This window comes from Nilaparvata lugens, chromosome 1 (genome assembly GCF_014356525.2).
Source record: "Nilaparvata lugens isolate BPH chromosome 1, ASM1435652v1, whole genome shotgun sequence".
Classification (NCBI taxonomy): Eukaryota; Metazoa; Arthropoda; class Insecta; order Hemiptera; family Delphacidae; genus Nilaparvata; species Nilaparvata lugens.
Window position 1 is genome coordinate 72097160 of NC_052504.1, and position 15404 is coordinate 72112563.

Sequence of the window (15404 nt, forward strand, 5' to 3'; positions counted from 1 at the left end):
TCATAATTCCACTCATTTTACATTAGTTTCTTCATGTTTTAGGGCAATTATTGATGTAAATTGCACATTTCTTTATTTATCTTGGTTTACACACCCTTTTGAAATTAAGACCTTCCCAAATTGATATATTTATGTCATCATCAGTTATAAACATTTTTTACATGAATTGGATACAAACCATCACAATACAATAGAAAAGGAAAGGTATTATTGAGATACTACAAAAAATATCAAATTTTGTGGCACATTGGATGGACTTGAAATTATTCACATTTATCCCGTTGATAAAATTTGAAAAATTACATAAACGATATCAAGAGTTAATAATTGAAAGTTTAATCATAAAAAAGTGATAAAAATGGATCTAGTAGGAATTTATAGATACCGTATTTATAAGTTGCGGTTATGCGTAAATGTTGTCTCTAAACGTTGCTTGTCTAGTGTTGTCTTTCTAGGGATATTTCACTAATATAATATTGCATATTTGCAGTAGATACACACCAAAGGTGCCTTACGCTCAGCCAGCCGCCACAAAGCATCAAGGCAGCTTCTACTCGCGAGACAAGCAGCAGGATTACAAGCTATTCCACCAAATACCTCACTCGTCGCATTTGCTGGCAAACTATGATCCTTTCTACAGTCCATTGCTGTCCAGGCTAGACAGTGTCTTCAAGCAGCTGGGGTAAAATTATTCATTCACTCATTACTCAGAACTCAGTTTACAAAAAAATTATTTCATCACAAATAAAAAAATGGAAACAAGAAAAACAAAAAATCTGTTCCTAAATCAAGTTAGACGAAACAAATATTATTCGTGTGTTGGAAAATATATATTGTATTGATATAATGTTGAAGTATTAGATTTATTCTGCATGATTATGATGATACAGTTAAAATAAAAAAAACCAATAATTACTAATAACGTATTTCATTAGGGCTACTTGATTTGTTAGTTGAAAAATAATTTCATATTTTTTAATTGTTTTCAAAAGTGATTTCAAGAAAAACTTGAAAATGGATTGAACACTCCGAAACTATAGTTTGTGTAAAATAAGTTGAGACTTGGCCCTCCATCCGAAGAAATTACAGGGTTGACAAATCGTGTAAAATTGCAACTTTCTCAAATTTCAATTTCAACGTCAGAATTGTTTGTAGAATATCATTCCCGATATCCTAGTAGTATTAAAAAAGCTTCAGGGTTGAAGGATTAAAAGAAATTAAACTTTTATGATAAAATTGGAAACATTGCGAAGATGTGTTTTTCTTTTGAATATCACTTCTCTCAGAATAATGGGGCGTTGTAATGCGTAATAATTTTATATCAAATTAACGGGGAGAATGACTATTGGTGTCTGAATTATTTCTATCCTACTTATAGTTATTTTTTAATTAATGATTATGTTCGTCAATGTCGAGACATTTCGAGCAGAAAACATGAATTTTTGACATGCTAGAGACTTTTTTTGTTTCAAAAAGTAGGTGGTGAAAGCGAGAAAGTTTCTCACAAATAATTGAAATTATTTTTCCAATTGTCAAACGTACTCGGAACAACGTATTTTGGCCTCTCAGGAGTTTCAAAGTCAAGGACAGCGGCTCAATGGTGTGCCACCAAAGGCTATGAATAGCTGGGATCAACAAAAACAAAATACAGAACGATTGAAAAATTCAGCAACTGCAATCCACATTATTATAAAATAGTGAAAATGACAACCTCGCCTCGAATAATCCAAGCAGTGTTTCATTACAGCCTTTCTAGAGGTAATCAGCTGCTTGCGTTTGAAATAATTCAGTCAAATATCTTGTAAATTGCCAGCCTCCAGCATACAATTTGTACACACTGCATACCATACAGCCGCTCTCCTAACTTCAAATTCCTTGGAGACCAAAATACGCTATCCCGAGTACGTTTGACAATTAAAAAAATAATTTCAATTATTTGTGAGAAACTTTCTCGCTTTCACCACCTACTTATCTTTTGAAACAAAAAAGTTTCTAGCATGTCGAAAATTTCATGTTTTATGCTCGAAATGTCTCGACATTGACTAAAATTAAATTAATTAAAAAATAACTATAGGTCGGATAGAAATAATTCAGACACCAATAGAAAGGAGACATTCTCCCCGTTAATTTGATATAAAATTATCACGCATTACGACGCCCCATGATTATGATAGAAAGTGATATTCAAAAGAAAAACAAATCTTCGCAATGTTTCCAAATTTATCATAAAAGTTAAATTTCCTTTTAATCCTTCAACCCTGAAGATTTTTAGTACTACTAGGATATGGATTGAACACTCCGAAACTATAGTTTGTGTAAAATAAGTTGAGACTTGGCCCTCCATCCGAAGAAATTACAGGGTTGACAAATCGTGTAAAATTGCAACTTTCTCAAATTTCAATTTCAACGTCAGAATTGTTTGTAGAATATCATTCCCGATATCCTAGTAGTATTAAAAAAGCTTCAGGGTTGAAGGATTAAAAGAAATTAAACTTTTATGATAAAATTGGAAACATTGCGAAGATGTGTTTTTCTTTTGAATATCACTTCTCTCAGAATAATGGGGCGTTGTAATGCGTAATAATTTTATATCAAATTAACGGGGAGAATGACTAATGGTGTCTGAATTATTTCTATCCTACTTATAGTTATTTTTTAATTAATGATTATGTTCGTCAATGTCGAGACATTTCGAGCAGAAAACATGAATTTTTGACATGCTAGAGACTTTTTTTGTTTCAAAAAGTAGGTGGTGAAAGCGAGAAAGTTTCTCACAAATAATTGAAATTATTTTTCCAATTGTCAAACGTACTCGGAACAACGTATTTTGGCCTCTCAGGAGTTTCAAAGTCAAGGACAGCGGCTCAATGGTGTGCCACCAAAGGCTATGAATAGCTGGGATCAACAAAAACAAAATACAGAACGATTGAAAAATTCAGCAACTGCAATCCACATTATTATAAAATAGTGAAAATGACAACCTCGCCTCGAATAATCCAAGCAGTGTTTCATTACAGCCTTTCTAGAGGTAATCAGCTGCTTGCGTTTGAAATAATTCAGTCAAATATCTTGTAAATTGCCAGCCTCCAGCATACAATTTTGTACACACTGCATACCATACAGCCGCTCTCCTAACTTCAAAATTCCTTGGAGACCAAAATACGCTATCCCGAGTACGTTTGACAATTAAAAAAATAATTTCAATTATTTGTGAGAAACTTTCTCGCTTTCACCACCTACTTATCTTTTGAAACAAAAAAGTTTCTAGCATGTCGAAAATTTCATGTTTTATGCTCGAAATGTCTCGACATTGACTAAAATTAAATTAATTAAAAAATAACTATAGGTCGGATAGAAATAATTCAGACACCAATAGAAAGGAGACATTCTCCCCGTTAATTTGATATAAAATTATCACGCATTACGACGCCCCATGATTATGATAGAAAGTGATATTCAAAAGAAAAACAAATCTTCGCAATGTTTCCAAATTTATCATAAAAGTTAAATTTCCTTTTAATCCTTCAACCCTGAAGATTTTTTAGTACTACTAGGATATCGGGGATGATATTCTACATCCAATTCTAACGTTGAATTGGAAATTTGAGATAGTTGCAATTTTACACGATTTGGCAACCCTGTAATTTCTTCGGATGGAGGGCCAAGTCTCAACTTATTTTACACAAACTATAGCTGTTATTTAGCAGGTAACCCGAGCTCCACAAGGATTTAATTAAAAACTTGACCTAATAAAATCTTAAAGAATTGAAAATGGGTCTATAACCATTAGTATAATAACTAAAAAAAGAATATAAATTAAGAATCTATATCTGCAAAATTTTTAAGTTGATCAGTCCAGTAGTTCAAACGTCATTCGTGAATTTCCTATCTCTTACGATTATAAGGCAGGTCTTTTCTTTATTAAAATATAGATGAAAAATTCCTCAAAAAAGAGTACTATGATTTTTTCGAGAAAAACTTGAAAATGTATTGAACACCCCGAAACTATTTGTTATTGTATTTCATATGAAAAAGAATTTAAAAAAAAGGTACTAAGAAATTATTCTTCAACTAATACAAGTGAGTTCAATGCCACTGAGCGTTAAATCTGCATTGGAGTGTTAAAAAACCCTAGACTTATTGGAGAGATTTTTTAAAAGCGAGAAATGAAATAGAATAGTTTTTAAGAAGTGGAGAACTAAGGTTTTCACCATATCTACTCATCACCTGCAATACTATTTTGCTACGCTGTTTTAGCTTTGTTTTGGGGTTGAAGAATTATACAATTTCTCCACATTCTTGTCAGTTGTATAGCATAGAAATATTGGGTTCTCCAATGAGTTTCTACAACTGAAAAAAATAGATCTAAATTTACGAGACACAATATTACAGTAAACAGCAGTAAGCAAGTTACAAAAACAAAATTGTAGAAATTGATAGAGTACAACTCGATCTATATCTTACTGCACAGTATTCTTAAAGAAATCACTCTACTTCTCAAGCGTTTATAATTTAATTGGCATTTCAGATACGCACACGAAGGATGCAGAGAAAGATTGGTCTGTGATATGTACAATAATCCAGCCAAGTTTGCACCGTACAGCAATCTAGTCTCAGCCCAATTGAGCAGGTAAGATATCCATTTTCTAAACTTTGAAATGTGTGAAAACTCGTCTGAATCTAACCAATAGGTTTTTCAACCTGAGAATTTCAGGGTTCACACTCATGAAATGTTCAAAAACATAATTGTTTCAGACTCAAGCCTCGAACAATGAACAATGAACAATGAACAAGGGCCGACAGCGGTCTAGCTTCGCCCTCCTAGGTCAAAAATAAAGGCAGTCATTATTATTATTTAACAATCATAGATAGGCTACAACTGTACGGTAGGCCTACAGGGCTGTACTGTACTAGGAACACTGTATACAATTGGTCGTAAATAAAATAAGCCCTATACGCTATGCACGGTTTATTTGGCCTAAAAACCACTCCTGATAGATCTCACTAAATAAAACTATAAAAGAACAGACTAATATACCTTGGAAAATTAAGTTATGAAGACATTCTTTATTTCGCGGAGTTAGGAATGTAATCATAACTCCATTTTCTAACATATATTTTATTCAATTAGGTAGCCTGTTCTAAAATTTGTCCTATTTATTTATTTAATCGTAGATACAATCACAAATCATGTAAATATGATTAAGAAGGAACAACAGACTTGACCCAAACTATTCCATTCCCAAATTTTGATTATAAATAACATGTTCAAAAAAAAGGCTGCGTTTACACCACAGTTATCAACAAATGTTAATAACTTAATCCTTATAGATTCTATCAAATTGAACATAACTTATCTTACTCATGATGAACATATGTGTTTGTCAAGCTCCGTTCAATCTAATAGAATCTATAAGGATTAAGTTAATAACTTTGGTGTAAATCCTTAATCCTTGATTAATGATCTTGGATTGATCCTTAATTTATAAGGTTCAAGTTAATAACTTTGTTGTAAACGCAGCTAATAGAATCTATAAGGTTTTTGTTAATAACTTTGTTGTAAACGCAGCTTGAAACGTTCAAGTTCAATTTTCGCCCAAATATATAAATATAGGTTATAAATTTTGAATTTAGGAAAACTAAAACACGAAACTATAGTTGAATATTACACTTATAATTATCACTGCACATTGAATTAATCATGTTATTTATCTATTGAGTTAGAATAGAGATAAGCGAGTAAATTTTATGCCTAATATTCTTGTAGTTTCAATCCCGTAAGGTTTCCTGTGTGAGGATTCTAAAGATCTGGTGTAATCATCTCGATTATTTTACCCTTTTTGATGGAGAAATCATTGAGAAAATTTCCATAGGCGTCAAGCATGTTGGCTATTTCAAATCTGGACTGATAACAGAGTAGTAGATACGTTGCGCCAGTGAGAAGCATCTGTAATAATTATTAAAATTTGAAAATATTCCTTGTTTAATTACAGAGTTGAAATCTTCATTCATTCATGAAAAATAAATATTGAATGAATAAATAAATAATAAATAAATGAATAAATGATGAATAATAAATGAATAAATATTTATTTATTTAGGAATTAAAATCTTCATTGATATATAGGTAGGAAATGAGTTTGAAAAATGCTTCACGGTGGTACAGAAGACACCTCAAGATTTAATGCCACTCAACCCTCATCATCATCATCATCATCCTTCCTATTACCCATATGCACAAGCCTGGAGCATGAAAACTTCATATAATCTTTCATCCACGTATTCAAATCGTGCTATTTGTTTCAGAATTGTTTTGAGGAAACATTAACGAAACCTATTTTATTCGTAGTTAATAATAAATCATGAGTCCAATATTTTCAAAAAATGTTGGAAAAGAGCGGTTGACTAATTCAATTTACCAATTGATTGTAATTGAATTGAGTATTTCAAATCAGAGTTCTGTTTCCATTCTATTATCTCTCTTCTGATATTTTTCTGGAACCACTCCTGTGTTTCGGATGGACACGTGAAGCCATCATCCCGGCTGCCTAAAAACAGTCGTTAGGTCACAAATGTCAGAGGCCTTGAAATTGATCAGTTGCGACCTGAAAACTCTGACACCAGATCTGAGCCAGCCAGGTCACTCAATATTATTATCTCTCTCCTACTTGGATGTCGATTACCGGTATACCTACATTGATTCAATAACTACTTTTATAGCAGCAGTCTATAATTTCTAATCAGACCCTTGTGTAAAGAATTTATTAAAAATGTTGAATTAATTAAAAGTGTAAATATGATCCTACACTTTTGAATATGATGAAAAAATTAATAAGTTGATCATTGTAACTGATAAGTGTTATAAAAAGTGATGTTTTAGTTATGTTACTCAGTTTTTAATGTAATTTATGAAACTGAGATTCAGTTGCAATGAAAGTAAATAGTTGTTATATGCATAAGAAATATACTATTTTATCTCAGATATTGATGTTGGTGAGATTTAGTGATATTTATCCATTATGAATCACTGGAATGTTGTCTAAAAATATCATGAATTTACTAAAAAATTACATACACGTTTCAACAGCAATGGCGTCATCTTCAGTTACAGTTCATACTGGGAGTATTAAAAATTGATCATACTGAAACATTGACACCATTAGTGTTGAAAAATGTATGCAATTTTTTATGAATAAATGATATTTCTAGACAAAATTCTAGCGTTTCATTGATATTTTATCACTAATTTATTATTGAAAAAACATGTATTATTAGTTACTATATTCATTTATTAGTTTACTAAAGATTATTAAAGAATAAACCGATAATGTCCTTCCATTGAGGTAAGAGGCTACGCACGCTTTGACTCTTTTCACCATAATATTTATGCTCTATTATGGAACAAATCTTTCTGTTATTGAGATGACTAGAGTCCACACAGGAAGTTACACAGCTCAAGAAAGCTGTGATTGAAAGCTGATTGAGTAGGGCTACCAACTTTGTGCCCTAAACTTCAATGATGTTTATATTTTGTGCGACAAAACAAAGTTTTCCTTTAATAATAATAAATTACAACACACTTATAGGGTAACAGGACCAAAAGATCACTCTGAATAACACAGATTGTTTATAAGGTAATATATTTTACATTTAATTCACGTTGATGATATGAACACGAAAAGTTCATTGTGATTATGATTTGTCACATAGCTCACATCTAAAGAAAGTCCTATTTATAGATCTTGATCATAGCGAATAGCGATTTTTTCCCAATAAGAGCTGATAAGTTTGTATTCAGTAATTTATTGTAGCAACAGTTGCTTTAATCCCATTTTTGCTACTGTATAATAGCTGAAAATTCTTATGTACCTATTTGAAATAACATAGGCCTAATTCAACATACTAATAATGTACAAAATAAAAAGGGTTTTGGTTGTTCTCACCAGAAATGAAAACTTTTTTGTGCCTCTTCTTAGTTTTTCTATTGAATACACTATGAAGTTATCAAAATAGGGAACAATGACTATTCAATAGGGAAACATGTTTTTCTTAGTTTTTGAATTGAAATTTTTTCTTAGTTTTTGAAAAAAATAATAAAAATTGTTAGCAAATAATACCATATATATTATACAATTTTGAAAATATATAGGCTAACTGAGTTCATCAAACATCAATACCTACAGTACCAATGTTTCCAAACCATATTTCATGGAATAATCCTTTGAGAAATTGATTTCATTATTCAAAAATTAATATTTTTGAAGATTTAGTTGTGAATCTTTCAGGTCAATAATTAAAACACAAATAGAACTTTTCCTGTTACATTTTTCACATTCAAATTCTATATTACATACTCACTGATATAGCTACAGAGCGGTTCAGATCAAAAAATCCTCCAGCAGTCACTTTTGCTTGTTTCACGTATACTTGAGTTGAAAGGAAGATCATCTGAAATAGCGTAGATTGAAATATTGTTGTTAATTTCATACACACATTAACAAATGTTGTGAGTTCAGAGCAGCCATAAGCCTTCAATTCAAATTTGGGCATTGTTTTAAAATTGAATCATAGGAAATATAAATAACAGATTTATTGTCATGAACCATAAATCATAACGGTCCCCCAGGTAATCAAAATAAAATTTAATAACTCTTCAATAAAATATCAACTATATTTTTATTGAGGAATTATTAAATTATATTTCATTTTGATTGCCTGGTGGTACCGTTGTGCCGTGCTATGAATTTGGAAAGTTAATTTGGAATTTAGAAGCACACACAATATAACTTAATAAAAGGGATGCTTAATAAACATACCTAGTGCTAGAGAACGGGAAACCAGAAATGACAAGAGAGACAACGAAATAGAGAAAAGATATCAACTATATTGTCACTTCTTACAATTAAATTCAACAGATAATAAAACAAAATGAAGTTACATCATGAAAACCGAAAATAGAATCACTATAAATTCAGAAAATTATCTCCGATATAGCTAATTTGATAGTATCCTACTCTGTCTGCTTTACATTGAAAACGTTTTAGATTGAATCATGAGAAGCTTGAAGGACTCTGATTTAAAAAAGAAGAATTGAAAGTTATCATAGATATTTCTCAGAAGTTAATCATAAATAACTATACATATGTTAAGAAAAGATCAACATAAAATTCAGGAAACTCTTAGAACATCCAGAACACACTTGGAAACTTTTAAAACACTATCAAATGTTGATAATCCTCAATAATATCTATTCTGTATCTTTATATCATGAAAGCTGCAAAGAGAAATATTCCTCAAGTATCACATCACGGAATTCTACATAGGAAGACTATTCAAAAATATGTGATATCAAAACAAATTTAGAAAAGCTAGGGTCCTTGAAACTTCTATTCGATCCTTTACAACTTTAAGACCAAAATTATTTTAAAACATTGATATTTATCAATAAGGGACCTTTAAACATTTCATATACTAATTCAACTTTTAGTAGTTTAGTAGATTATAAAATATAAATTTAAAGAAAACTCAAATTCCCAGCTGGATCCTTACAGAGAAAATATGGCCTCACATTTCAATGTAAAGATACAACCGAAAATCTACTATTCAAACGAAATAAAAATTTGTAATCTAATAATTCCCAAATCAAAGTTACGATTTAACTAAAAGAGTCTAATTCAGCACGTTTTAATGGTTCACGTTTTACACCCCTCCCTTTTTGAAAATCTATGGTCATTAAAACCCGTTCTGTCACATCCGGAGTTCCTGGGACGTTTGTTTAATTTGGAAAAAGTTGTTACCTCAAAGCTATTTCTTCAATTTGAATCTAGGCTCGGTGATCGAGCTCTACACGTCCAGATGGACAGGAGACAGCATACCCCAAGCTTCTAGGACTGCCATCGATTCAGAGGCATCTCAGCGGCTTAAAGACACACGTTCACGAGACATTCATGAACCCGTAAATTGATGGACTATAGTCATCTATTGATGGACCCATACTTTGACCGCTGTTAGAATAAAAAAATAAACTAGGATAATACAAATTAACTCAACTTCAGTTATATCATAAAGTCAACCTACTTTAGGTTATATAAAACTCAAATCAATACTTATTACATTAAAACACAAATAGACATTACCTACTTCAATATCTTGATTTAATAGAAAAGAATTTATTTGTAATTAGGGTCATGCCCTTTATACAAAGAGATGGGTACATAGCATTCCATAATACAATACTTTTATTCACTAGTACATATATGGAATAACTTTTCATTATAAGATCTTTCAAGTATAGTAGTTATTTTGTTCAGTCTGCTCTCTTACATAAATTACATATAGTGTTATTTAAAAGATAAATTACATAACAGGTGTTTCCTTAAGAATCAAGAAAGCTTTTCATTAGAATCAGCAAAACAAATAAAATCTATAACACAAAATACTGTCATTCAAATTTAGGTTAATAGCTTCCTCTTCCGAAATAATATTTAATCAAAAATATCTTAATTCCTACTAATAGGTACTCTACATTTCTACATATTACACTTAAATGTATCTATTACAATAAATTTAACACCTTGATGGAAGCTTTCATCAATAATAATTTCCTTAATTATATTATAATCTATGACGTACCTTAGTAGCGGTAATAGGAGGAAAATCTCCATTGTGAGGTGACAATTTGATATCCTCTCTTCTTAATTAAAGTAATTACTGAGGCGGAAAAAACTAAATATGCTACTGGAACAGAAGATTCCAGAGCCAAATACTACCAAGCCTAAAGCTGGCATAAAAGCCAAGATTAACACAAATACTGTGACTACATTTTGTACTGCTTATGACAGAGGACATACGCTGAGTGAAGCCACTGTACGGTTGCTTTGTCGAGGACAGCTGTGTACGGCCTCACTAGATAGGAACCTAACCAAAGTTAACTGTGATTGGGAGTTACTATTTTCTAGAAAAATTTCCACCAATAGAAAGGAACGGTACAACTACAATTTTAAGATACATTCTCCCACCAAGTGACAGCTATTTTCCAAATTCCTAACCAAATAAGGTATGATTGATGATCAATCGGACACAAATTCCTTGCCTTATAAGGTCATGAACCAGACTGATGCTCCAGGAAAATCGTTGATTTTCATAGTACTATAACTTCTACGCACACACTAGCAAAGTCAACACAACACAACGCAGAAAAGCAAAACAGTGAAAGCAAGTTTCATAACAGGCTGACTTCTCATGATAATTCGCATAATCCTCATCATTCACAATTGGAACAATGAATATTGTTACACCATCATAGTTTTCGTTCTATTACAATACAAATATGGATACTTTCTACTGCCTTGGCATAGTTATAATTGGTATTTGGTGAACTTATTTAGTTCAAAACTTGGGGCCTGGCCACATAGAGAGCAATTTGTGATCTGCAATCTCATAGATTTACATATAGTCCAGTTAAGGAAAGGTTATAGAGGGAAAAGCTGAGAAGACAATTTTTGACACCACAGTTCTGTTTAGGGTAGTAAGGAGGTAAACATATCAAAAGTCCCCACCCCTACCCATTGTGCTAAGGGGGTGGGGTGGTTCAAAGGTACCATTTTTCGGTTTTCTCGCATAAAACTCAAAAACTATGTATCACTAGCTGGCCCGGCGAACTTCGTACCGCCAAATAGTTAATGCATCTCATGACAAACTTTAGCTGGATGCACAGGAGGGGCGATGCGGCATTTTGCATCCAGGTGCTTCTTGCTTATTGGTTTGAATGGAAGAACTCACACACATACAATCACTCATACAATTAAATCGGGCATGGCTTGGAACGGTGTGATAAGGCAATCTGCATAAGATCAATACTTTGTAACACCAAGCCGCGCCTCCTCAGGTGTGCTTATAGTTTGTGTAAAATAAGTTGAGACTTGACCCTCCATCCGAAGAAATTACATGGTTGCCAATTCGTGTAAAATTGCAACTTTCTCAAATTTCAAATTCAACGTCAGAATTGGATGTAGAATATCATCCCCGATATCCTAGTAGTACTAAAAAAGCTTCAGGGTTGAAGGATTAAAAGAAATTAAACTTTTATGATAAAATTGGAAACATTGCGAAGATTTGTTTTTTTCTTTTGAATATCACTTCTCTCAGAATCATGGGGCGTCGTAATTCGTAATAATTTTATATCAAATTAACAGGGAGAATGTGTCCTTTCTATTGGTGTCTGGATCATTTTTATCCGACCTATAGTTATTTTTTAATTAATGATTATGTTCGTCAATATCGAGACATTTCAAGGAGAAAACATGAAATTTTCGATATGCTGAAAACTTTTTTGTTTCTAAAGATAAGTGGATGGTAAAAGCGAGAAAGTTTCTCAGAAATAATTGAAATTATTTTTTCAATTGTCAAAAGTAGTCGGAAGATCGTATTTTGGTCTCCAAGGAATTTTAAAGTTCGGAGAGCGGCTGCATGGTATGCATTGTGTAGCAAATTGTATGCAAAAAGCTGGAAATTTACGAGATATTTGACTGAATTATTTCAAACCATAGCAGCTGATTGCCTCTAGAAAGGCTGTAATATACACTGCTTGGATTATTCGAGGCGAGGTTGTCATTTTCACTATATATTATAATCATGTGGCTTGTAGTTGCTGAATTTTTCAATCGTTCTGTATTTTGTTTTTGTTGATCCCAGCTATTCATAGCCTATGGTGGCACACCATTGAGCCGCTGTCCTTGACTTTGAAACTCCTGAGAGGCCAAAATACGTTGTTCCGAGTACGTTTGACAGTTGGAAAAATAATTTCAACTATTTCTGAGAAACTTGCTCGCTTTCACCACCTACTTATCTTTTGAAACAAAAAAGTTTCTAGCATGTCGAAAATTTCATGTTTTATGCTCGAAATGTCTCGACATTGACGAACATAAACATTAATTAAAAATCTCTATTATGTCGGATAAAAATTATCCATACACCAATAGAGAGGACACATTCTCCCCGTTAATTTGATATAAAATTATTACGCATTACGACGCCCCATGATTCTGAGAGAAATGATATTCAAAAGAAAAACCAATTTTCGCGATGTTTCTAAATTTATCATAAAAGTTAAATTTCCTTTTGATCCTTATATCCTTAAACTTTTCTAGCACTACTAGGATATCGAGAATGATATTTTACATCCAATTCTGACGTTGAATTGGAAATTTGAGAAAGTTGCAATTTTACACAATTTGGCAACCCTGTAATTTCTTGGGATGGAGGGCCAAGTCTCAACTTATTTTACACAAACTATAGCCTTAGCTTAATCTGATGTACTATATTTTTTATGAAAATTATCCAACAATCAGTATTTACATTATTAATATCTTAATATGGACTTCCTATGTGCTTAGTTAGTTGTGCAGCAGTTTGTTTTTTTAGTTATAGTTGAATTCAGCTTGCTGGGAATTGAATGGTATATCTCCTTGCTGCTGATTTTCCCGTGAATATTCTAAATTTACAGCATTTCAAGCTCTACGACCCAAGTTTGGACGTCGTTCGTACCGCGGCATTATTAAGAATTGAAATTTTGTGAATCAGGAGAAAGAAAATAGAAAAACATATCTACCGACGGCTGATGGATGACGCAATGATTATAACAGCTGATTTTTTATTTCTGTGTGTGGCCAGCTCACAAATCTTCCCCCATAAGGATTACATGTGTGAACTTTGAAGGACCGTAGGAAAGATTCCTGAAGTCGGATTATGAATTTGATAGGCCATAAACCTTGTCCTGAGCATAACGAACACAACTAAAAAAATCATCAAATTCAGTGCACACATAAAAAGTTATTGAATGTCAAAATTTGAGGCTCTATTTTTATTTATATAGATAAGGACTTGACTGTTGTCATATAACAAATTAAAGCTTACATAATTTCCTACAATATTCATTCCACAACTTTATTTTATATCTCCTTTAGTTTTCGAGATATCCGCTCTTGAAGGTGTGACATTTTTGAAAAAAAAAACACGTTTGCCACTATTTTTTTCTATTTTTGCTCTCATAAATTTTAAAAAATCGACGGGAAAAATCCATGCTGATTATGGATTGATGAAAAGGCATTGAATTCTCTTCAATTTGATGTATAATTTCACGCTTTTACAAATTTCCCTTCACCTTTTGCAACAGCTTTAGTGTTGAGTGTGGTATCTCCATTTTTGCAACAATAGACCAATTGACAAAGGAATGCTTTAAACAATTTTTTGGACTTTGCAGCTTTGTTGAAACTAGTTAGGAGAACATATCAAAAGTCCCCATTCTTAACTCATGTGCTAAGGGGATGAGGGTGGTTTAAAAATTGAATTTTCAGCGTTTTGCTTCCACGGTTATATCTTGAGAACAATACGTTCAACCGACATAACTAACTATTGAAAAATGAAGCTTGATAGATTCTCTATACTTTTTGTTCAGTGGAATTTTGTGATATTCCCAACAGTTCCCGAGATATTCGATCTGAAGGTGTGTAATTGTTGAAATAACAGGTTTTTATCCAATGTTCTGCTCTGTCAGGGCTTATAACTCTTCAACAATGCATCATACAAACTGATGCTTATCATAGTTTTGTATAGCATTGAATTCTCTGTGAAATGATGTATTATTTTACTATTCCAAGTTTTCCTTTCATTGTTATAGCAGCTTCAATGTAGGGGGTGAAATTTTCATTGCTGCAACAAGTGTCAACTCAGCGGTTCCACACCTTCAACAGAGGGGATAAAGATGCGCACTTTTGCTATGTTCACCTACTAACTAGTCCAAATCAAGATGCAAAGTCAAAAATTGTGTCACAGACACCCCCGTTAAATGTCATTGACAATCGATCAATTGTTGCAACAATGAAAATTTCATCCCCTACAAAAAAGTGTAGAGAATTTATCAAGCTTCATTTTTCAATAGTTAGTTATGTCAGTTGAACGTATTGTTCTCAAGATATACCGTGGAAGCAAAACGCTGAAAATGCAATTTTTAAACCACCCTCATCCCTTAGCACATGAGTTAGAAATGGGGACTTTTGATATGTTCTCCTCTCAACTAGTCTCAACAAAGCTGCAGAGTCAAAAATTTGTTTAGAACATTCCCTCCAAATTCCTTTGTCAATTGGTCTATTGTTGTAAAAATGGAGATTTCACAATCAACACTAAAGCTGCTGCAAAAGATGAAGGGGAATTCGTAAAAGCGTGGAATTATAAATCAAATTGAAGAGAATTCAATGCTCTATGAGCTCATAATCAGCATGGATATTTTCCATCTATTTTTGAAAAGTTATTAGAGCAAAAATAGAAAAAAATTGGTGGTAAACGTGTTTTTTAAAAATGTCACACCTTCAAGGGCGGATATATCGAAAACTAGAGGAGATATGGAA

General features: G+C 32.3%; 2 protein-coding genes across 10 annotated transcripts in view; one reads left to right on the forward strand and one right to left on the reverse strand.

Moving 5' to 3' along the window:
• LOC111056392 overlaps positions 1-15404 on the forward strand; it is a 75194-nt gene that overhangs the window by 51967 nt on the left and 7823 nt on the right. For 2 of the 4 annotated variants that reach the window (XM_039442203.1, XM_039442210.1), the window contains exons 5-6: positions 494-682; positions 4529-4630. In XM_039442203.1, the coding sequence (XP_039298137.1) occupies positions 494-682; positions 4529-4630 (291 nt within the window). Of the gene's footprint in view, positions 1-490; positions 683-4528; positions 4631-15404 lie in introns of all 4 variants that reach the window. The other 2 variants (XM_039442188.1, XM_039442195.1) reach the window with 1 other exon arrangement.
• LOC111056391 overlaps positions 5585-15404 on the reverse strand; it is a 98514-nt gene continuing 88694 nt past the window's right edge. For 2 of the 6 annotated variants that reach the window (XR_005573110.1, XR_005573109.1), the window contains exons 3-4: positions 8359-8448; positions 5591-5947 (exon numbers count right to left, since the gene is read on the reverse strand). Coding sequence is in view for 2 of the 6 variants with exons in the window: in XM_039442227.1 (XP_039298161.1) it covers positions 5801-5947; positions 8359-8448 (237 nt within the window). In the remaining 4 variants the exon portion in view is untranslated. Of the gene's footprint in view, positions 5948-8358; positions 8449-9797; positions 10005-10632; positions 10858-15404 lie in introns of those variants that run through there. The other 4 variants (XR_005573112.1, XR_005573111.1, XM_039442227.1 and 1 more) reach the window with 4 other exon arrangements.